At 45.2% G+C, this 25,526-nt stretch overlaps 1 protein-coding gene across 1 annotated transcript in view; it reads left to right on the top strand.

The window, feature by feature from the left end:
* Nucleotides 1–24,282: 24,282 nt before the first annotated feature.
* LOC143343698 (uncharacterized) overlaps nt 24,283–25,526 on the top strand; it is a 58,884-nt gene continuing 57,640 nt past the window's right edge. The window contains exon 1 of the mRNA XM_076768853.1: nt 24,283–25,512. Coding sequence (XP_076624968.1) covers nt 25,329–25,512 — 184 coding nt within the window. The 5' untranslated portion in view covers nt 24,283–25,328. The remainder of the gene's footprint in view (nt 25,513–25,526) is intronic.

Below are 25,526 nucleotides of genomic sequence, written 5' to 3' on the forward strand. Positions count from 1 at the left end.
ACCTAGGTTATGGCTTAGTGGTAGCCCTAGGTGAGACAATATCATTGCACTAATGCACTGAATTGGGAGTCCAGATAGAACAGACACCACTATGGGTGATGATTTCTTCCAGAGCTAGTCTTCTATGATCTTGTTGGATGACCACTAGGACCATCGATAAGTCATCGTCAGGAGTCCTCCATCCCTGCTATTACTAAGACATATACACCCCCAGACCATGGGGCCCGGGAGCTCAGAGTTGGCCAAGAAGTCTGCGGGTGTTAACGCCTTGTCGAAGAGTCCAAGTCCACTGCAAATTCCGTCATTCTTCATAGTTGAGTTCGGCGCGAGTTCGATGTAAAAGAGCATTACTTGACCACCCGGATTCCAACAATCTTGGCTATGCAGCTGGTAGCTAAAAAGGTGATTCTTGAGCTAGGAAGAGTGGTGTATGGGATGAAGATGTTCCTTCCACTCTAGAGGCCTGAAAAGTTTCCTTTGACAATCCATAATCCCAATTCCAGAACAGGTATAAGCACTGGTTGGGCAGTTAGTGGGTTCCAGTTGGCCGCGTTTATGGCTTAATCGTAGCCCCGGGGGAGGCAGTCTGGCTCCAGTGGTAAACTGAATTAGGATCGGAGACGGAACGGATAATTTTTTGGCGGGAATCGCCTCTAATGAACCGTTTCGGGGAACAGCCGACACTTCACCGTGGCGATGGTCAACCAGCCAGCTTGTTCGTTCCCCGTTGCGAGCCTCCTCCGCGTTCTAATTCGGCCACTCTTTTTGCCTCTTTGGATGCATTACGCTGTTTGGCTTCTTCGCCGGCCTCGTCTGGCATCCAGCCTCCGTGTATCTGCAGAATTTACCGAGGAGTAGCCGGTTTGCACGGAAAGCAGAATAAAGTCACCGGGCGCAGCTCCTCCTCGGCCACCCCCTTTCCGCTATTTAACCCTTCGCTGCGAGAGTTTACCTCGGGGTCATAAGCATTTACTGCGCTCCGCCACTTTATACGGAGAGCGAAGGGTTTCCAAGGAGGACTCGCGCGCAAAATACGGTAAATGGAACACGAGAAAGAATGCACCGGCTCTGATTCCGCGTGCAAAACGCCTTCCCTCGTTCCGCAAATAAGTCTCCTTTGCATAATTAAAGTAAATGACGTCTCCGCCGAACCTTCTAATCTCCTCTCTCATCCACGGTTAGAATAAGGGGGATGATTGGACGGTGAATCGTTGATTTCGCTTTGCACTTGTCATGCTCAGTGAGGTCCAACGATATCTCTTCGATTCGGTATTCGTAGGGAACAAGTACTCCCTTCTTGCAATCAAATCAGGATCGCCAGATTTTATGTGCAGTCTGGGCCAGACTTTGTTCTTGGGGAGGCAAATACAGTGAACGCAAGTGTCGAGTAGAGAGATAGACACAGAAATTTGATCTTGTCTTTCGAATCGAACTTCTTTTTTCAAGCCCACTCGAAGGATAGGGATAAGGAAAACACATTTAAAGACTTCTTTGTATAAAATTTGATGGATCCTTCTCGCTTGTGGTGATCCGGTATCTCGTAACTTGGTCGGGACACAGCACTCCCAGCATTTAGTCTTCGGTCGCTGAATGAATATCTGAAACAGTGAAGCACCTCAATCAGTTAGCAAGTAATTGGTCCAAGTTACACAGTCGCACGAATCGTATAATTGTCATCGCTTGTCTTGTCACTCCGTTAAGTACATACATATATAACCAAGAATCATTCGCGAGTTTACCAATTACTTCGAGTAATGTACGAAACCATTGGCGTAGAAATTCGCGAGTCCTATACAGGGCAACTAAAAAAGTTGGAACCAACTTTACAATATTGCCTCGCTACTTGCAATTAAATCGGACCTGCCAGGTGTCATATAGAGAGGTTTGAACCTCTCATAATGAACTAGAATAGCCACTCGAAGAAACGTAAACAGTGATGGAGATGATACCTTTGCATGTATCCGTAACGCAGATTGACGCATATAGCGAGGCACTACAAAAGCTTGCATCTCGACAGGCTGAGAACATGCAATTTGCAGTTCTCATCGCAGCGATTCTTCGCGACTTAGAATCGACGTGGCGCGTACGCGGACAAAGGATTTCTCCTGGAAACGAGGGGGCGTTTGTATCGGGCGCGAACAACCCTACGCGACGATAAATCACGTCGATCGAATAGAAATTTTATTTTTTTTCTGTCCCTGCAGCGTAAACAAAGGGCTCGCGGAGGATTCTCCGTATCTTTTTTTTCCAGCGCACTTGGGGGACCGGATTGAACCTCGGGCGGCTCGTGAAACGGCGGGAATTTGCATCGAAATTGTGCCGTGGATTCGACCCGAGGACCCGAAATTCCGCTGAGACTCGACTATTCCGCGATGACATTTACGCCTCGGTAATACATTTCCACGTCGTTGCGACGATGCGATTCCCCGCGAGCCGCGGGACGTATTATTAATTTCCTTTCGAGGAACGTTTTCTTTAGGAAATGCGTCGACGGGACGTTTCGAGGGACCACGACCAGTCAGGCACACGAGATACAAGAAATTTGCATCGATATTGGGGGGAAGGGGGCGAGCCTTGACTTCTGTTGAAACGTGAGCTACGTAGCTGGATTATACGAAAATGTACGTTTTGTATGAAGAGCGGTAGCTTAAGAGGTTCGTAAGGACAGAATGAAGTCTGGTCGCACATTGTATTTTTGGTAAGGAATTTTTTTTCTCGAAAAGGGTTAGGATTTCGAGGGTATATCTATTGAGCAAAAATGATTGTAATTAACTCCTGCAACCAAAAATAATTTTTCTAGGGTGATTTAAAATTTCTTAAATGTTGCTTAATAAATATTTTTCTGTAGGTAAATGCATTCACTACAGTAGGAGACTATCATGGAGTAAGTTTTCTCGAAAATTAAGCGCGATCGCTTGGGTCACATCGGTCGGTGCGCTCGGAGTCGAAAGTTTGCAGTCCCAGAGGGGTATTGCTTCCCAGTCGCATCGGTCCGCGGACAAAATTTACTGGAAACGTGAATCCAATATTATATTCGATTACCCGAAGGCTTCCCAGCCTACATACAAGCGCGAGAAATTCGAGGGATACTTTAATAAAGTAAATTTTCGAGAAGACAAACGGACCACTCCCAGACTCATCGGTCCGCAGGCAAAATTCGACCCTATCGTAAATCCGGTGTTATGTTTGGTCACCGTGGACCATTTTGGACGATTCTGGGTCGTGCATATTTCTAAGGGAAGCTCGCCCTTTGGTGTAGAGGTTCGAAAGACCGGGGGCGTAGATTATACAAACGAACCGTGGGTGCAACTTCGTGCCCGGGTCCCGGAAATTCGTTTCTTCTGCCGATAGAACAGCGGCAGGATCGTAAACATGGACGAGGGGGAGCAAGATCCGAAGAATTCGCTAGCGTATCATTCGAGACGAGGTTCGAAAGCTTTGTGAAAAGGGCCTGGATGCGGGCGTAAAAGCGACGTTGATAGTCGCTGTCAGGGTGACGACAGGGTTGATTGGAGTGAGGTGGCGTGGGAGGGGAGGTTGGGCGAGTCCAAGGGATGGGTACGGGGACCGTTGAATATTTAAACCGGGAAGGAAAGGTCTCTCTAAAACGCGTATTTTATGAATGATTGAACGAGTCTCCGCGGGGTCGCGCACCGTCGCGAAGAAAGAGGGTGAAAGCGACGAGCGAGGCGACGCAAGGGATCCCGAGGTGGCTGTAGGCGAGTTTTACGGCTCTAGTTGCTCTTAAACTTCTAGCCGTGCTGATTTATATTTAAAAACGCGAATTAAGATCAGTTTTCACCTATTAGTCTCGAATAAGTTATGTAGAACTACTCTGAGGAAACACATGCTAATGTAATTTTGAAATGGACCAGGGACGATACCGCCATTTTTGATAGAGAAATCAGGTACTTCATTCGATTTAAATTAGAAATGTTACTGAAAGAATCACAAAATTTCACGTGCATTTTTCTCAAAATTGACTGACCATCTACGGTTGTAATTATGGTTACGTTTATTGTCGACACGGATCTATTACCTTGCCAAATTTCATTAAAATCGGCGAGGGCTACATCTTAACCTTTCTTTGTTAGGTTCGAGGGGAATTGAAATTCGATCGCTCTGATCTCCCCCGAAGCGAGACTCGCTGGAATCGTGTTTATATTACCGAAGGGTGTATGAAACAGCGAGGGCAACTAAGAAACAATCAGGGCGAGTGGAAAATTCTGAGACGCGAAACTTCGACTTCTCCACTTCGGTAACTCATTAGCAACTTGATTTTCTGTCGCGTGTCGGAGATAACGTTTCGAGCCAACAGTTCCAACACTTGATGGAAACGACATTCGCGCACGATTCTATCTAACAATTTTAACAATTTGAAATACACTTGAAACGCACTTTGTTTAAATACTGGAATGAAATAGACACTACGAGACTGTGCGTATATATGGAAACGAAAGGGTTAGTCGAGCGCTTGTGAGAGAGCGGTCCCTCTGGCGGCGAGCACGGAAAGCGACGCCACAAGACTACGCGACACTTGCAGATGATTGTAATATGTGAAAATCGAGGGAATCTAGTTTCTTTAGTACATTTTACCAAGCGAAATAGGTATACGAATGGAAAAGTGGTTTCGTAGAAATTAAAACGGATTCCAAGCGTTCGAGAGGCAGCATGAGAGGTGGGAGGGGGAAAAACGATCGTACGGAAATTCCCTGGCACGCAATTAGGCGGCTCGGTTGCGATTGTTTCCGAGCGAAGTGCAATCTGCAAAGGAGCCGAGAGGCGAGTCGAGAAGGGGATGAAGCGTCTCGAGTGCCGGGGATTGATTATCGTGAAGGGATGAGGTGGCCGAAGGATACACCCAGGGATCGAGTATGGCCTCGCAGGACCCGCAGGAAATTGCTATGCGGGTGGTGACTTCCGGGTGATTGGCAGTAGCTACCGACGGCATTCCTAATCGCAGCTCTAGCTACAACGTTACTCGTTGCTCTCGCGCACCTTCCCTCTCTCTCTCTCCGTTTCATTTAGATTTTTCATCGCTTTACCCCTGTCGGTCGCGGAGAACGAGTAATATTTATTCGTCGACAACTTGTCGTTTTCTAAGCGCGATTCAATCCTGTAAGAGGATTAAACTGACTGAATCGAGACGATTAATAGGAGAACCGTCTGGCAAAAATTTCACCGAGCTTTCCCGGTCGCACGTGATTCGTCCATTTTGTGCGTTCAGCATCGCAATAACCGTGCAGGCAGAACACTGTGACATGGTCTTTTTTCTTTGTTCCTGGCTATCGACCGTCCAATATGCATTTGAGCAAAATGTAATTTAGCGTTTTGATCCTTCTCAGGTAGAGTTAACGATAATTTCTGTCGAGTAAAAATACAGTTTTCTAAAATGGCGTTAAAATTTCAGTGGTCAGTGTTCGTCAAGAGTCTAGAATGCAAAGAAAATTGCGAAAAAATTGTTTTCCCCCCAAGTTCTGGGGCAGACGAGCCCCTTAGAGCTGCGTCCGGATTTGGAAACACGTAAGCAACCCTTGTCAAGGGTCGACTGGCAGGAACACACGTATGACTTACGTGCTTCTCGTCGGCGCTAACGAGGTCTCGCGGATTATCGCGTGTCTGTTTGCATTATTGCTGCACCACCATCGCCACCCCACGGTTAGTCTTGGCGGGTTACGGGCCGGAGGTACCACCTCCTGTCACGCCCCTGTCATTAATTTTCATGCCGGGCGGACGATGCGTCGCGTTTGTTAGAATTTACGGGGTAACTCGTCCTCCAGCGGGAGGATGGGAGGCGATGGGGTCTACCGCCGTCTCCCCAGAGAGTCCTGGAACGATTAATTTTTCACGGTAACACGTGGCGCGATATTTTGGCTTGTAGCCGCTGACCAAACTTGCGATTCGTCGACCTTATTTTCGCCACGGACATCGCGGAGTGTATCGTCCCTCTTCATTTTCAAAATCATTCTAAAATAACGAGACTGGTTCTTTAATAATATTTTTTAGCAGCTGTGCTGACAGACTTCGATTAAAAATACTTCCATATCGCTATTATTACGAGATTGTCTGTGTGTTTGTGATTTCCTTATAAATCCTATGTTTGGCCAAACCGGAAGAAAATTTGTTTATAATCTGGAAATACTAGCAATAAGGTAGGCTACAAGCCTGTATGAAATTTGAAATCATCAGCTTTGTGACTCAAAATAGCAATTATTGAGATGTGTTTCGATGTTTGGGAATAGGCAGAAGTCACGTGTACTCTCCAACCAAGGGAATGAAGTTGTGGGACCACAGGAAGACCTTAAAAGATTTTAGTGTGACAAGGGTCATTGAAGTGATGCAGATTCAAGGGCGAGGAATCTCGGCCCTGACGCGAACGACCCTTCTGAGTCTTTTAAGGACTTCACGGTAGTAAAAAGTGACCGTAAAATCGGTCGCTTTTTCGCTCGTTTATGGGGTTGGATTGCGTTGTTAAACGATGCCTAAATGTCAGGCGTAACAAATTGTTTAATTGAGCCCAGAAAAATTTGCAATTCGAGCTACGACGAGATGCTGAACCTCGAAACATGCGTCTTTTTATTCGAGAAGGAATACGCACGATAATATCTGCGCGAGTTGCATCTAAAAAAGAATTGCGCCAGCTTAATCTAAATATAAACATTTTACGAGACGTCAACGTGAGTGCTCTCTTATTTATCTTCGCTATAAGATGCTGCGTAGCATCATCCTGACCTGTCGAATCGCATACTAAAAATTCTCGTAAAACCACCCTCTTAAGAGCAAGCTCTTCGCGTCCGGATCGAGTCTTGAACACATAACTCTGGCACAAACTATTTCCCTCATTGAACTATTATGAACGCCACTGAATGCGGTCGTAACATCGGTTGAACGTAAACGACGATGGTAACGATCTTTAGTACCTCCCTTCGAGTATTAAAAAAGTTGTAAGTGTCTAAATAGGTTGGCTGGATCAAGTTTTTGGGGCTGAACCGAGTGCCTTGGCTCTCCGCGCTCCAGTTTGCGAAGCACTTGATCAATTTTGAAAAAGAATTCACGTTTTCGAAAGATGAAAAGGGTCCTGGTAGAGTAATTTAAAAAATAAAAAAAATCAGCGATTTTGAGACGATAATATTTACCAGAGTTAAAAATGTTTGTTTAAGAAGTGTAAAAAGGGTTATTCAATCGCCTGAGCCTGCTATTATCGATGTAACGTTTAGAGTCTGTGTGTTTGTGAGTTCCCTGTAACTCCTAGAATCTTTACTCGAATCGGATGAAACTTTGTTCAGCTGCTCTTTACGTTTCGACAGGAAGTATAGGCTCGTGTGCTGAGCTCTACATTGCCTTATCTCGTTCAAGGAAGCAATACTAGGGTCTCTGTTGCTCAAGGAAGCCAGCGAGGAAACCTTTCAAAAGACAATGGAATTTCTTGTCAGAGTTACAAGGGGATTCTATAAATAAATAGTACAAGATCCTCTGGCAAATCTTAGTAATTTTTCACGTGGAATGTGCTAGTGTTAAATGCGTGTAAAAATACAGCGACGTCGCGGTGCATAATAGATTAGCAGAAAGCCGTGTTACCGTTCTAGAGATATGGTAACGTATAGACCGCTGGACGCTGGAGGATCCTCAGTCCCGTTTCCTCTTTTTCCAAGGACCATTACTTCCATTAGCTATAGCTACTTCCACGCGCTTAACACTTTTTCCGCTTTTTGCAGGCTTCCTGGCAACTCCGCGGAAGACGCCGAAAGAACTACAGAAGACTCCACTCCGTGCGCCCATTAATTTGCGGCCTCCATTTTCGTCCCTTCCTCGGCGAGACAAAAGGCGTTTGCTTTAAGCTGCCGCAATTGTTCGTGATCACGCTGGAGGAGTTCGATATCGAGCGTCCGGAACGCGAACAAAGCACGGAAATTACGTCTTGGTTCCCTACTGGCACCGATCGGAGCCGACGTTCCAAAGATTCGCTCGGAAATTTTCGAAATAACGGCTCCGCGAATTCTTAAAATTTTCAAGACGGTATGGCTCCGGGCGACAACCACCGATCCTTCAGGTTTCTCGAGAATATTTCTGGTACACTACTATATAATTCCCCACTTATTTGCGACAGTTTACGATTGTCTATAGACTGCAAAATGGAAGTCTTCGAAAGTACAGTAATGATTCTTAAAATGAACAGACGTGATTCGTAAATTGATCATTTCTATCCCTCCCAAATGGGGGATCCGTTACGAGGCTGTGTATAAATGTCCGTCGTATTTTGCCTCTGCACGAAAGACGAACACGTTCATTTTACGAATCATGACCGTATCTCCTATTTTCGGTCACTTTTCCAGCCAAGCAGGGTTTCATAAAATTTGGGCGGGAATGTTCCCGCTCGAGTGGCCCGAAAAACGACCCGATAAAATTATACACCACGGACTTAACAACATCAAAATGTCCCAGGTGGCATCGCCGAGGGATTCTTTTAGATCCCAGGGTTGTGTCTCGAAGGTCGCCCAATGGGGCCATTAAAATGCTCCGGGGGTGACGTTCCGAGATTCGTCCGGCAGGATATTACCCTTAACGCCGGGCGGAATAACAGCACCCGGGGTAAGCTGGCGCACCAAGAAGCCATGGTTGTACTCGGTCCAGCGCATCCTTTGTGGAAAACAGAGTCGTTACTTCTGGCCCGGCAGTATCATAGTTCCTCGAGGACGAGGCTCTCCGTATCGTCGGCTGATCAGTATGCGGAAGGTGAAACGGAAAATGTAGCCTGGCTCTGTCTCTCTTTCTTCCGCTGGAGCGTCGTGCTCCTTCCGGCCTCCAGGTGGAAGCGAGTGAGTTTAAAATTTCCCGGGGGATACAGGATGGACCGATGATGGGAGGGTGGGGTCAGGTCAGAGCCACGGGAACAGAGGAACGATGAAAAACGAGGAAACCCGCGATACGTGCGCGATTCTCGAACGCGGCCAATTCTCAACGGCACCGTGAGCTCTTCAGGTGAAACAATTACGTAGGCATTCATGGGAACTTTATATTACCGTCCGTGGTTGGATTTCTGAATTAGATCACCCCCCTCCCCCAACCCGTTGAATCAATAAATTTCAAGAGAGATATTCGATTTATTTGCTCTTCGAAGATCCTATCGATTTGTTGCGAAGACTTTGTCTCCTGTAGCTAGACGCTCGGAGAGCACAATTGTATAGCGCGATTCGCTTGAAAGTTGACTCGGATGAATCGATGTGAAACTTTCTTTGCAGTCGATGATATAACACCGACGAGGTAGAGATTATGTACAGACGTAGTATTTGTGAAACGTTTAAGTGGCTGTGTTTCTTTCAAGTCCATTTTCCAGAGAATCGCGCTATAGCAGATCCGAGTTTTCGAGTTATTTGCATTATAATAATAATTTAATGTGTACATGCCGAGGATAGCTATCGAATTTTAACCGACGAACGTGTTTAAGATAGGACTAACAGACGATTTTTGTTTGACCGACAAAACGGTATAATTTGAGCCATTTTCGGCGAATTTCTTGCCGCCGCGTGTTCAATTTAACCTGTTTCTTCCCCGGTCCTTTTTCTATGTTTGAAATTCATGGGAAGCAACCCCTGTTCCAGGGGTGGAAAGCGAAACTAAAACGCAGAGGAGATCGTAATGGACGCGAGCACAAAAACTGTAATCGAATCTGCTGTCTAGTTCTCCGACTCTCTTTTCCAGACGCGCGGTTCGACGAATTTTTTCCCCGGCTGCGACAGTTAGGGTAAATCTTGTTTCCGAAAACGCGGCCTGGCCTAGTTCCGATCGAATTAACAAAGTTCACGTGCACAATCACGATGGGGGACGACTGGAACGCTAAGTTTCGAGCGCGATTAACGCTGGCAAAGTGTTTTCTCGATCATGTTCTTCGTAAATCTAGCGACTGATATAAATAGAATCAAAAGCTTACTGTACTTCGTAACGACGTTCGAGAAAAATTGTTTCAGTTTACTTCTTTCGACCAGCTTTTGAAGAATAATACAGCGTAAAAGTAGCGTTAGATCACGAGAAAATCATTATGCCATCGCGGCGTTCGCTGCGACAGGAAACATTGCTCGAACGTTCGATTTCGGAGGCGGAAGGGAGACTGTAAGGAGCGGAAGAGATTGAGATATCGCGGAAAATCTCGCGCGCTTTCGAACGTATCCGGCTTTTGAATAACTCGTCGCGTGGATAGAGGAGAAAAGGAAGAAAAACGAAGATATCGCGAAACGCGAAAAATTCGAAGGACACAGGCGAAAAGCAATACCTTGCATCGATGCATCGTGGGTACGCTAAAGCAGCGTTGAATTTCGGTTCTTATTATAAATTGCACATGGTGGGTATCTCGTATACTCGCGTGGAAACTTTGGAGATTATGTTTCGCGATGCGCAATACAAGACATGGGTTATTTAATGACAGAAGTTGTATAAATTCGAAACTTTTCCGACTATTATTGAATGTGCTGCTCGTAAATACTTAATCACCCCCTATTTTATGCGTTTGTTAATGTTTGGAAGTGTCTCGAGTGTAAAAATCGCGAGGTTACGGGGCACTAGCGCCACCAGCGGAGGAAGGAAGAACTGTCAGGCGCTGTACGTGCGCAAGGTAGGTGCGCAGAGTACACTACGCAGATTGCAACTCGATCTACCAAGACTTTAAATGCGGAGTAAGAACGAATCTTGTTGTATCGGACTTCGAATACACTTTTTATTACTGTCGTTTTTTTTTTACAAGTTGATTTTAATTGTTCAATAAAGTCGCACTATCCTAACAATTAAAAGAACACACAGCATCGAGAGTGCACATACTCCCACGCTCTTGAAACGCGTTGTTCCAGCCAACGAAGATCAACGAGTCCATTAATTCGCGGGGCCAATTAACGCGAGTTACGATCGAACCGTGCACGACAACGTGGAACGCAGAAAAGAGGACGGGAAAAGAGACAAGAAATATAAAGGGGGGAGAAGGAGGAAGATCGCAGAGGTGGAATGAATATTCGTTTATTTATTTTATGGTCCATATCGTGTAATTCGATTCTCTCGATCCCGCGAGCTTCGTTCCTCTGGGCTGAAACTTTTTTTTATCTATCTTGTTCCCACCCAACGCGCGACCGTGTCCCACGCGGTTCTGTATTTCTTTCAGCCATCGTCGATGCGTCGACAATATTTGCTTCGGTATTTTTCGTTGCCCCTTTCGACTTTTCGCTCAGTTGTTCATCGCAGACGAACATATCAGAGAAGCGTTTTATCAAAAAAAAAAAGATAGACTAATCCAATGATCAGTAAAAATAACGTAACATCGATGGACCATAGCACTTTTAACGTATAAATACAAAATTGAAAAATGGATTATTAAGGCTAAGGTAATATTTACTGCGACGGTTTTAATGGCGAGTTCGCAAACAAAACCTCCACGAAACATCAATTTATTTTTATAAAACCCCTTTATATTGGAGTTCGATGCTCGGAACGAATGTTATATATTCCAGTTTCAATATAAAATAATAGCGTGCAGATGCACGTGCGCAACTGATGGATCAGGTCGAGATTTTCTGATGCCGGTAACGTCCTGGAAAAAGAACACAACCCAGCGCTTGGAATTTGCTCGTTCTTCAAAGCTGACTTTTTGACAGATAGCTTTGCAACTCGCAAGGGAAAGGACAAGGGTGGTAGGGCTCGATTTCAATGGGAGAAGTTAAGTGTTAAAGTCTCAATCAAATGAAAAAACGTTTTGACCCGATTCTATACGTTTCATCCCCACCACGATCAGACCACGCCCTCAGGGGGCTACTTTCTTAATAATCGAACTATACATGCGATACAACGATGAAATTTTTTGAATATTTCGAGGCAAGATACGCGGTGTATAATAATAGTAAGAAACATATCTCCACGGGTTAAGTTCAAAAGTAGTTTCGTGGCCGAAATCGAGGCCACACGGTATATTATATTCTGGCGTGACGTATAGTTAAGGTATTTCCTTTTTTTGGATGTACGGGTGCTTCCAGCTTATCGCGCCACGCGATATTTTCTGCCGTTTTCCGTTGCTTACACGAGTTTGTCGCAGATCTACGTTTTATCTAACGGGTGTCCGGAAGGAACGCCGCGCGATGATTAAAAGCCATCCCGATAAAGCTGTGCTACAAAGTTCAGGAACGTTCTTGCGAAAAAGTTCGCGGAGACCATAAAGATTTCCAGGGGCGTTTCAGCGAGCTGATGAAACACGGTTGGCAAACTTTGTTCGAATACGATTGCGGGTCAACTTGTCTGTGGAAATTAGGTTAACGTATAATGGGATGTCAGTTGGAAAATGTAGATGACGACGGACACACTGGAACTTTTCAAATATATAAATCGTTTATAAGTTGGAATTATAGTGCACGAGCAACGGGAGGAATCATACGAAACAAAAGTGGTTAAATTGGAATATCAAAATGTGCACTGAGACTTGTAAAATGTGCAGCAGGTATATATAAATTTTAAGTGTATGTATTTTCATCATAGTATGCTAAATAAACTCTCAAAAGATGGTTCTTTCTCTTAAGATTGACTAGAATGAATAGAATCACGTGCAATACCTCTCTATTTGTAATCTCGCGGACCCGATTTAATTGCAATAAGCGAGGCTTACAGTACGTACTCCTAACGAACCAAAGTTATGTCCTCCTTTGAAATAAAATACAGATTTCTGACTACTGCAGTGTACGAGTAATGTTTATAGACGTGTTTTCGTTTTATACGATGAAATGAAACGGTTTTGAGTAGCCGATGAACGAGATTCAACGATTCGTAGAACGCAATAACAGCAATGACATGGATGTATCCGCAGTTGCAACAGCACTGGCAAATAAATTGGACACGATGATCGATTCAAATGTTTTTGATGTTGATTTTGGCTCTGTAAATATTCGTGCATACAACTTGCCAGACGTTTGATATGACAGGGGCTAATATTACTTCGCGGGGAAACACCGTAACGCGGAGAGAATATCTGTAAGTTGAAGATCCTTTGTTCTTCGTACGGGCCGTTTATGGTTTCCCCCAGAAAATTCCTTCTAAATATTTGTTTCAGAGGACGCGACGTACCTTATCGTTATTAATTATCCGCGTTAATGGAGCCGTTTCGTTAGCCACCGTGCAAACGGGCGCCCCCAGATGAGGAAAAAGTGGGGAACAAATCAAAACGAGGAACGCGCTCGTGACGTAACGACGCTTAATATTTCCTCGTGAAGACGCCCGGGGAAGGAAAAGAATCCCGTGTACCGGGGAACATTAATTCTCCCGGTGCGAATGAAAATATATACAGGTGCAGAGTGAAGGGACCAGAGGAGGAGGAGGGGGGGAAAAATACAATAAAATAAATAACAAAGGAGATAGAAAGGGCCGGGAGGAAAGAAAGGGCGCGAAGGGAGAGAAAGTCAGGTTTGGCTGCTGTCTAATATTGAAGATATATGAAGTCAGGCTCGGCACAAAGGCTGGAAACGTGCCGGCTGTGACGATGACTGCACCGGGATCGCGCGCCACGTAAAACGAGTAGGTGGAAGCCCGATATGCCGGGAGGGTTGGCTGACTGCCGGGGCCTGTGGCCTATCGTTTATTAATTAACCGACTTAATTAATAATTCAATAACCGCCACCGCCATCCCACTTTCCGGGCACACCCCTCCGTGCTTGTCTTCCACCACCCTCCAGCGGGGATATATACGAACAACGCATAAACCAGACCTGGCAAAGCTTCCCCGAAATCCGTCGGATAACCCTAGCCCCGGCGCGCTATGCCTATTGTTGGCGATCGAAGGTGTGGGCGCAGCGACACCGTTTGCATTTTATGATCACTGCATCGTTTTAATTGACACGGTATATCTTCTGGAATGGGAAGAACCGGAACACTTTTCTTCTTTTAATTCTTCAACTCTTTCGTTATTAAGGCGCACCCGGCTTTATGGGCCAATGTAAAGCACGAACGTAGCTGGAATACTTTGCCCTTTGCGATCGTTCCTCTCGTTTCGAAATGGAGCACAGTGGAACTCCATTTATCGGAACTAATGTCACGGTACTTGGTTCATGGTATGCGTTGGTGAGACTTTTGTTATTACTGTCTTTGTTTAATATATTTGTGGAATACGATCTCTCGCGAAGGAGGATCCATGTCGTCGTTTGGCTGAGAATAGTAATCAGCAACGAATATTCGCTGCTGCTTAAGCTACTCCACAATTAGTAGCGATAATTTTCATCGGCGCTTACAACCGGTGTTAGAAAATCATTCAATTGAGTCTGCGTGTGGGGAGCTGTGTATCGGATATACGTGTTCGAGACGGTATGTAGGTAACATCGAAAATCAGACGAACAGACTGAACATGCTGGAACACTAGAAGTCGATATTCGAACGACGCTATCTTAATTAAAAGTACGTTCGCAATTCTCGAGCAACGAATGAAAATTAGTAAATAAAAAAGTCAATTTTTGAAGAAACTACTGAAGCAACAAGCTTTGTGTCCTTCCAAGAATATCTAGCTTTACACTTCCATCTTCACGCAAAGTACACAACCGAGTTAGGCGTTTGCACCACGAGCTTGTCTAGGTCGCGTGGCTAACAAGGACGCTGTTGCCAAGCTAACCAAACATGGGGTAAGCGTGATCACCGCTGTGCTCCCTAAAATTCGACCAGCCGGCAGCAGAGTTATCTCGGAAGATTTGTTGTCCTTAGTTTAAGTTCAACTTTGACACTAAACGGAGAATTATTGGAAATCACCCGGTAGAATCTAATCCTTTAACCGCTCACGAACTCCGCGAGTCTAATCCTACATCCATTCTGCGATGCAACCACGCAGTGTACAATACTACTCTCGATGGCGATTCGGGCATCGTGAATTCCTGTGAGAGCTAGATATGGATCGAATTCACACAGGATTTACGTGCCAGTATCCTCTAATAAGGACTCGTTCAACGTTCCCGTAAAGCATACTTCCCGTGAATTGACTGGGCAGAGTTTTACTAAGGTTCGAGTCGAATGTTTTGGTCGTTCAAGGTCACCACTTTATAAGCACGTGATGCAATTTTCATGTATCAACTGTCAATGAAACATGTTTGGGTCTCTTCATTCGCATATTGTCAAAGTTATGATTGATTAAAGTGGAAGAAATATAGTGATAAAGTAGCTAGATGGTATGGTGGGATTTATCACGTGTTAGCCTTGAGCGACCAAAACATTTGGCGCAAACCTACGCTGTTCTATATGTTCAATGTACCATGGGTTTTATTCTCAGAATGATCTATGGCAAACTCAGATACATAATGTGTTTATCTCTCCAAAAATTTCAAAGACGATGTAGTGGGGGGGTCACCTGTCACTGGCCTCAAGTGGCCAAAACATTTGGCGCTGCGTTTGCTTAACGAAGACTCTTTCTAGCGTCTCCTCGAACAAACTAATTTTAAATCTCGAGTGTTTTCATGGTCTCCATCCATTTATTAGCATCAGAACATTTATATCCGACGCAAATTGAGTTCCTTTTAAAAAAGAAACAGACTTTTAGCAGGATATAGGCAACAAGCATCATAATCTCCAAACTGTGTCTCCTCGGATTTAGTGACAGGGGATCGAAAGGCGCGAAAGCGTGTGTGGTTGACATTGACGTACAAACTGGAACGCTCACAACACCGATGTTCCAAAGGGTGCTGTGACACGTGGCTGGTGTAAACCTACCACGAGAGTGGAGGTCACGCATAAACGTATAAACGTGTATAATATAACAGGCCGCAGGGCAATGCAGCCAAACCGCCTGGTCGTTCAAATAACATTTTCGTCCGAATGTTTCGCAATTCGTCGGACTGCACAAACGAGCTCATGGCGAGATTTCGAAAAATAATCCGACGCCGTTGGAATAATAGTCGACATCTGCTTGTTCCAGTAGCTTTCAGGCTGTTTGTCGATCGCGACCAGCTCGTAAATTAATACCGTGCTATCGTGTACCAGCACTTATTATTCGTGTTTCGGGCCCGGATAAATGGGACGACCGTAAGATTCGTTATGATCCACGCTGCCGCAATGACCAGATATGTTTTCGTAATTAGAAAACAGGACGCGATTGTAGCTTCCGTTGTCCACGGGTTATGATTTATGTTAATGGACTTCCGGACCTACAACGCAATCCTGATTCAACAATTATGATCCATATCATGTTTCTGTCGATTCCTCCTAGTCGAATTTCTTCTTTTACACAACGAAATGTTACACACTTCGGAGATTCGTATCACAAGCCATGTCATTTGCAATGCATCGACAAGCGGTTTACTCTATTTTTAACGAAACGTTAAGATAATTATAATCAAATATTTCGAATTTTTCTCAGAATCAACTTTCCTTGTGACTCGTCTTAATAAATATTGCCTCTGCCAATGATCTCGTTTCCGTTCGTCCCCACTAATTCGCATAAAAGTCTGCTCGCCGCAGCAGCAAGCAATGCGATTATCCCTGCTGTTGCATTTTAATGAAAGTTCGACAAAAGCTTTATCGATCAGTCGTCGGGACGTATTTCTTCCGGGTTCGGCTGATCGCGACGCGACACGAAGAACGGCAAATCGGAAGATATTATTCACCGATTCCTCAGCGAAAATCCATGCGTGCGGTCATTACCGACAAACTACGGGTAATAAAAATCGAGCCAACTCCGATGCCAGTTCCACCGCCCACGAAAACTTCCAAATGGGAAAACTCGACATTAAACTGGACGTTGGGTCTGAGCGAACAAGCGAGGAGGGGGAGGAAAAAAATGCTGAAAACTTTCGAAATCCCTCGAAACGATGCCTGCTCATTGTTTCTGTGACAAACGGAAAGCTTTTTACGGCGGCTAGCGGGCAACGAAGTGCGGTTTGCCAGTGAGGAAGAGGCGCTCCGACTCTTTTTTTTCTAAACAAGCCTTTTCGGTGACTGTGTGACATTCCCATCCACTTGGTTAATAATTAACAGCGTTAGCTCGTACCAAACGTTTACTTTTGTTGGAGATTACATGCGAGTATTTGTATCTCCATATGCAACCAAAGTTGAACATTATTCGAAATCCACCATTTATTTCGAGAAATTTTCATTTCTTTTCTGGTAGAATTCGATAGGTAAAGTCAACAAACCGAACATGGTGTTTGGACAGTGATGGAAAAATAGGTATGACGCGAAGTGTGGTGCAGTTCGTGGCAAAGGGAAACCAGGAGGTGACCCTCCGCATCAAAATACAACGGAAGTGTACAATGGAATTTCTTCGTCTGAGTTTCCGTTTTCGAGAAAAACGACGACGAAAGTTCGTGGTGTTTGCGTGCGTTTCTCAGTGGTTCTCATCTCCATCGTTATGCAATCGCAAGACTATCGGAAAATCAATCGGTGGACGAAGGAAATCGCACTGCATTACGGTGCAACGTAATAGCGATGGGAAATGAGAACCACTGGGGCGCCACCGTTGCACGCTGGTACCTCCAAAGTAACTTCAGAGTCAATTTTCTCGAAAAGGAAGCGTCTCACGTAAAAAGTTCTTTCTACAAATTCCACTTATTTTTGGAAAATGTACCAATCCCTGTCGGTTGCAGCGTGATTTACGTTACATTGTGTACACCACGCTCTGAAAGAGTCAGAATCCGTGATTTAGCGGAATTGTACGTCAGTTTGCAGCCGGATATTTCGATAAACGAGGAAAAAGGATACGCGTTTAAAGATCCATCGACCCTGGCGAGTGCGGCTGAAGCACGAGCCAAACTGTACCGTTCGGTAAATAACAATTTACGCCAAAGTGACGCAAAGGGATTTACTCAACAGTCCCACGGTCCGTTAAGGCACTTTTCGCGTTTTCGAAAATTCCGACAACGCGGGAACAACGTTCGATTATCAAAATGGACGCGCGGACGCGCCGGCAAACAGCACGATGGTGGTCATTAAACAGTAAATGGCGACATTATGGATGCCACATCACCCTCTACTTCAATATAAGGGTCGACTGGGTTTAGTGCGTTGAACCCTGTTTCAGATATCCACTTTAATGCGATGGATAATTAACCCCAGACTGCTCAGAAATGAATAGTGCTTTTGCTATTATTGCTTGGACCATTCAAGCCGAGTCCCGTTTACTACAAATTTATCATCGTCCCCTTTTCACTCTCTCCTCGCCACCGGGAGGAAATAAAGAGCTGGGAAGAAGCCGTTCGACGAGCAAGAATAATTTTAACACAGATTGTTTCCTTCCTGGTGGTCCATTAGGAACATAGAGCGTCTTAGAGCAGACAAGGGCGCCCGTCCGTCCGGAAACAGGCTCCGCAGGGTCGTCAGGATCATCCTGAACGGTGAATGGACGGAAAGCAGATCGAATGCTGGAATTCTATGGTGATTCCAATCGGGTCAACTCGGTGGACAGAGTCGATCCGAATAAACGAGTCGGGGAAACGTCGTTGGGTTAGGTTGGATCACTCGCGGAACCTTAAAACCTCCTCGACACCGTGACACTTTTGTGTGTTCGTGGCGTGATAACTATCCCGCCGACAGTGGCCAGGAAAACGACTGCTCGAACCCGTCCGGAGGGTTCTGGGAAGGCGTCTTTTTTCGCTGGGGAGTAAAAAATTCTCGTTTGGTAAGCGACTGCGGCGGGCATCCCTGGCAGGAAACAAATGTAGGCCACTTTAGTATGAATAGTTCTCTTTTCGGGACAGTTTCGTTGTAAGTTCCACGCGTCGAAATAATTCAGGAGTTTATTTCTGACCACGGGGCCATTGTCGGGACTTCAGGAACGAAGCAGATTTAAGTGGAAGAAGAAATTCTTCGAACAATGACGTCTGTGTAGGGTAATTTCAAAAACTGAGCTGATCTTTTCTAAACGTAATAATTGCTCTGTTTGAACGGGTTTGAACTAGTTTAAACTGGTTTGAACTAATATTTAAATCAGTTTGGTCCTGTTGGTCGCAAGTGAAATCAATCTACGAGAATTTGATTCCGTTTGAACCAGTTTGACCCTGTTTGAAACACTTGAAAAGGACCTGAATCAATGAGGCAGTGTATTTTCCGAGTCGATTCTTCAGTCGTGCCACGTACAGAAGAATTCGAAAAATGTTTCGTCGTTCAGTTTTCCTTTCCCGTAAACCGTTTGCGTTTAGAGTCAAAACGGGCATGCAAAGTGCTTCTTTGAGCCACCGATCGCAAGGGGCAAAACAACGAGGGCAGAATATGCGGAGCAAATGTTAATAACGGGAATGCTTCACGGTTTCGTGCTTATAACGCTCGGCGCGATATATTCTGCGTTATTATCATATTGTTATCTGAATTATCTCGAGGTCATTGTTGGCCCGCATGAAACGATGGTTAATGAATTGTTCTCGTAATATCGTATGCTAACGCGAGCTGGAAAGTAATTGTCGCTCTTTCGAAAGAGCAATACCCCGTGAAATTACTAATTAATTAATGAGCATCGGTGATGATGGTAATCGCACTAGTAAAATGCTTTCTTGTTTCGTGCTTGTAGTAACGTTCACGGCAATACTGCAGTGGTACTGGCCCTGGAATAGCCAGACGGTTGCATTGTTGTGGTCGGATCTCAAACAGAGTCAAACACTGGGTGGGTTTGGATTCCATCGATTCTGGGTCGTGTTAGACCAGTTTTATCTTTTGCACTTGGACGATGATTGGAACCAAGGGTGTGAGACGGTGCACGTTGTACACTTATGGACACTTATAGTAGAGGGGACCCGAGAGCTCGTTAGGGCAAGTACTTGCCCACGCGACCAGTTATCGAACAGTCACTGGCGCCACTTATAAACAATTCGCTGTATCCCAAATGCAAACTGATGCAGAAAACGAAGCGGCGTTATACTTTAGCGGGGAGTTTCGCAAACAAAGCAAAACGTTGGGTTCTATCGGTACGGTCTCGTTTAAATCGATTCCGGGAACACGAGTTCTCCTCTAGTCGTACGACTTAATTTATGATCGTTGATTTTAAATTCAACGCGGTGCCGACGCACCGCACGAACAATTCGCTCCGGCGATGAATATTAATCGACGTTTAATCGATATTCAAGTGCGTGGCCACGTATTCTGAGAACGGGCTTATTTTATTCGCCGCCTTGAACGCGCGCGACGCGCGAGCTACATCAACCGGAGACAGACCGCGACACTTCTACTCTTTTCCTTCCTATCCTCTTCTCTCGTTGTCGCGTTCCTCTATTTTCCCCACCGTGCCGTGCCGTCCCCGCGAAAACAGAGAACGTACGCGCGTTGTCCCGCAAATAGCGCGCGGAATAAAAACAAGCCGAAAGGAGATGGATAGCCGGGGAATAATCCTCTTTCGGGTAATCGGTAATAGCTTCTGTCCTGTCGTAAAAATGTCCCCTTTCCGATGGACAGACACGGAGTTCGATCAACGTTATTCATCGCGTCGTTAGCGTCACGTTTTCCGATTAATAATTGCCACTTGTTGTCGTCGATCCTAAGTGGAACACTATTCACTGCAACACTCGCGTTTAGCACTTAACAATCGTGTTTATTAATCCACGCGTCGACGATCTTCTTTGTTCACGATCACTTTGGACACTGTACGTTTCAAAACTCAAGTTAAGGGAATTATACTGTCATATTTGGGGCTTTGAACCGGTTCCGTGACCACCTTAAACTAATTGCGTCTGGTGCAGGATCAGGCTTACTGATTAGTCCGGATCCAGGAGGAAACACAAACGGAATGTTTCAGGAACCATAATTCTCTCAGATTGCATTATTGTCTCAAACGTCTTCGACGTAATTTACGTTTCGAATAAGTTCCTTTAGAAGTGCTTAATTTCCAACGGAATGAGAGGACTGACCCCCCTTTGGATGCATTAACAGGTTCGACCAGCAAACGACGACGCATCCCTCGGAGTTAACCCCGTTACCTGGTTGTCCAAACCGTGGAAGTTCACCGGGAGTTTTTCTTTTCAGAATTTCCACTCCGAGGCGAAGACGGCTAATGTCGTTTTCCTTCAAAAGACTACACCGTGAGAGAATTTTTCAATTAGCCCCGTTCAGTGGCCGTGGATAACTGGATGACAAAGTGGCGTGCACCAATAGTACGTACAATATCAGCGGCGTTTCGTACCGAGTAATTAAAATCGGCGTATCATCGAGCCTTTGTTTAAACTTTTCATCGCTGTACGCGGAAATAAACATATTAAAAAGCCGAACATCTCGATGTGAATATTTCATTTTAATCGCTTTCCGTCGCCCGTTATGTTATTATACCGGACCGCGCGTTTATTATGCGGTCGGTCGACGGGAAAACCTGCTCCGTGGAACTCGGTTTTCGTTGTAATGATACTTGCGCCACTTTCACAGAAAAACACGTACGCCTTAATTATCCGTATTTAGCCTCAGAAATAAATAATTTTTCTATCTTTAATCGTTATTTTGTTTCTCGTTGCGTTTATATTTCGGTGTACTTTATCTATAAATAAATGGATATACTGTCAATCTCGAGGTAAACTGTGACGAGTATTATTTATATTCCGATAGAGAATATAACGCACGCCATGTTCTAACAATAAGTCGTTCGAATAGTATTGTATTTCGATACTAAAGCATTTGGATAACGGAAGTCCGAATAAAGAAGCGTCCCATTGTGTTAATAGAATTAACAGCGCTGGTTTTCGTTGAAAACACTGCAAAAGCGTGGCGATAAATGAATAAAAACTATTGTTGCTATACAAATAATGGACCATTGTTAAAAATTCACCGTGTACAGTGGTAGGTTACCGATTCCCATGAATAATCAACGACTGGCTAGGTCAGGTTAGACCATGCCAGTATCTGTTACACGTTCTATTAGAGATTATCGACTTCGTGTTCCTACGTGACTTGATTAATCGTCCGGGCTGTATGTTTAATTCCATGGCGCAATCGATAGTAATTTGTATCCGTGACAGTGGAACAAGTATCTATGAAATAATACCCCAGAGAACGTGGCAAGAATCTTACAGTAACCGAGACTTTAAAACATTCTGAGGTTGTACAATGGTTGCATTTCAATATTATTCTTGTCAAGATCTTAATAAAAAAAAGTAATTTCTCAAGAACTAACGCTTCAGCTAGATTGTTACCCAATACTGTAACAATAATTGAACGATACTCGTGTGATAGTAGATACAATCTGATCTTCTTACTATAGTACCTCGATATATGAAACAACTTCTACCTGGATTCATGAGAACCTTCATACAACCGAGCACTACTGTACTTCAGATCGTGAAAGATAGTCTTCTAATTAATACTATTACTATACCTGTCACTATCATTATTGCTGAATTAAAATACAAAAATTTATTTGTAGAATCTTTGCTGCTAGATTTAAGTTTTTTATTGCTTGCTACTATCGCTCGGTTTATTATTTACTATTATGAACATTAGAGAGAAGTGTATACGTCAGAGTAGAGATTGTTTAATTACGTAACAGCAAGAACAGCCCCAGGCTAATTTTCCACCTAACCTGAATGTCAGAATAACTTCCTCTAAATCCACCATTTCAGGATGTCGGCTGTTCCTGTCGTTACAAGACCACCATCAAACAGAATATCATATGTTTGTTGTAACTTTCTAATAAATGCATTTACGAGCTTACGTTCATAAATCATTCCCTTCTTATTTGTACTAATAGTATGTACCGACGTAGTTTCCGCCGGAATATCCCACGACATACCGTATATTCCTAAAGTTTCATAAGTTTTCGAGTTTCGGAGTTCGAAATCTTTCCCTGTCAGCTTTAAGCTGAGCATTCATTTGTATTAGGGTCAGGTTCTGTAACAGTAACTAATGCAACGCCTATTCGTCATCGTGCAATAAAGTCGATATTATTATTAAACATCCGTACGACTGGAAGCATGATTTAGTGTAGCGTTCGAGTAATTTCTGTATCTTAGGGCATGCCTTACGATGGCTGACTGTAACTACTGACGCAACTCTTCCCCAAAACTGATCTTTTAAGTCCTGATCAGCAGAGAACTGGACTAATCTTTTTATGACAATTGACTATAACGTCTGATCCAACAGGACTCATAATTCCTTTAAGGATTAATTTGTCCAGCTCTCGTTGATGTAACTAGGATCAGTTATGGTTCTTTGCAGGATTGATTTTTCTAGTCCTCATTAGTATAGGACACCTCTGATCCAACACTACTCCTAAATCCCCCGCAATCCTTCCACACATCAATCGATATATGTGGGAACTGGAAAGGTGATACCGAGGTTAAAGGGAATATAGTATTCCGAGAGGTATATGGATTTCACGTAATTTTTGCTCCGTTTAAGACCTTAAAAATGGATGAAATACCCAACAAATACAACAAATATTATCAAGACTCACATGTTAAACTCTCATCGCTATAGCGTCCAACTGGATGAGTGATTTCCGTAACAATACGAATTTAGTGAAAACGTGGACCGTGTCGAGTAATTTATACTCGGTCGCAAGCTGAAGTATCATGTTCGAGAGGAATGTGGACCGTGTAGAATAATATTTGTTTAGTCGTCGGCCTTTGAAAGCCGACTAAAACGTCTGACTCTGTACGAGTCGCAATACCTTCCAGTACAGATCCTTCAAGCTCTCTGTATAGCTAGGACTCAGCAATATGATTCCTGGCGTTAAGGAAAGGTATTATAACCAATAAAGGAAACCGTTAGACACCGTCGAGTAAATTTCTGTTAACCCCTTCGATGGCTGATCAAAGCCATCCAATACTACTTATTAATTTCTAAGTTCCTACGTCCACGTTCCCAAAGTATACCCTGAAGCTAAAGCAACTGGGAGGACAATTCCCGAGTTAAAGGGGTCGTAATATACTAGGTGAAAGTTATGGTTTTTTCTAGGCCCGCTGATTAAATGTCAGACGCCATCGCGATTGGCGATTCTCTTTAGGACTGTTCGAGATCTGAGCGTTTCAAAGGGTGATTCGCGTTCCGCAAAACATGCCCGATTCTCGGACTGATATTCCCCGCGTTAATTAGTTCGCGGATCGGCCAGGCGGCGGAGCACGTGCCCCCGGTAGGGCGGTGGAGCGTTTTCGTTCGGTACGAGAGAAAAGCGCGTTCGTACGAAGGAACACACGCACGGGACGAAGGGGAGGTGGGGGAGCGGGCTGGCGGTGCGAAGGGCGAGGTAAGGAGAGAAATAACGCCGAGAGCGAGCGGACGTTAATGGGGGACAGAGACGGAGGGCGCCCGCGACAGAGAGGGCACGACGATCCAGAGTGGAGGAGCATGCGCGGGTGGGAGTGGCACCTTATTCGTCGTGCAGCTCCCGCCAAGGCTTTCTGTCAACTACGAACTCTCGATGGTAAAGGTTCCCGGCGGCTGTCAACGACGCTGTCGCGTAGAATCGTCGCGTGTAAACTTTCGAACGGCCCCGCGCTCGGTCCAGGACTAGGAGTCTGTGAAAGTGGCACGTGGACGTTTAAACGTGAAATAATCTCCGGATACCTCGGTGCTTCCCCGATACCGTGATCCTTCCAGTGACAAGTGGGTGCACCGTATCGGATCCATCGATAGTTGGGATTCCCTTGAGGGGGCGATACAGTGCCGCGAAACGCCGTGGATCGGTGGATGGAACACGACCGGATGCGGCGGAGTGAGTTCGACGGTGAGGAGGCGCGATCTCTTGGACACCTAACCGCGCGTTCGGGGCGAGTGGTGTGTCCCGATCGACGACTGAGAATCGCGGGTATAGCGTCACGTGCCGTGAGGGGGTAAAGCGGCACGTGGCTGTGTCGCGAATACGTTTCGTCGGTTCGTGGAAAATCCCCCTCCGGCGGAGGGAACCAACACTCGAGATTCAATAATTAAAGAACGGAAAGAAGTGGAGACTCGGAAACGCGGCAAATCAACGTCGGAATTATTGGACGGCACTGAAGGAGGATCCCGGGGACAGTCGGGGGATCGAAAGACACGGTCCCCTCCCCGCGGAGGGGATAATTAATTTCCGTGCTAATTAGTCGTCGAAGAGGCGGACGAATGCGCGCGAAGGGTCGGCGGTTTGATCGGCGGATTTGCTGATTAAACACGACGCCGGATGACCTCGGGTGGATCCCGCTGAAAGGGCGGGCTAATGAGGCGAGCGTACCTCGAAAGTTTCTCGCAAGAACACGGGCACCGCAGGAACGCACCGTCCAATCGCCCCGTTTCAAAGGGTTGAAAGGAAAACCTTGGTACACCCAGAGAAATGAGACGCAGACCTCAGTCGGGCCATTCTCGACGAAAGAGTAGTTCGATTTGAGCTTGGAACAACGTTCACCGTGCCCCGCGGATTCTATTATAAATTCTGGTGCGCGGAGTGATAGCGTGGTGTTTTTATGGGGTGGATCGGTTCGCGCGAAGAGGTGGTCCCGTCGTCAGATGTGGAGCAAACGATGAGACACTCGATGCCACAGGCGAGGAGCCGTTCCACTTCGATCGGTGAATCGTGCTTCAGGTGTGGAAGGTGCTCGAACAAAATGTGGCTCACGATATTGCTGCTCGGTACCCTGCTGAGGACAGGTGAGAGGCTACTC

This window comes from Colletes latitarsis, chromosome 7, assembly GCF_051014445.1.
Source record: "Colletes latitarsis isolate SP2378_abdomen chromosome 7, iyColLati1, whole genome shotgun sequence".
In the NCBI taxonomy this organism is placed as follows: Eukaryota; Metazoa; Arthropoda; class Insecta; order Hymenoptera; family Colletidae; genus Colletes; species Colletes latitarsis.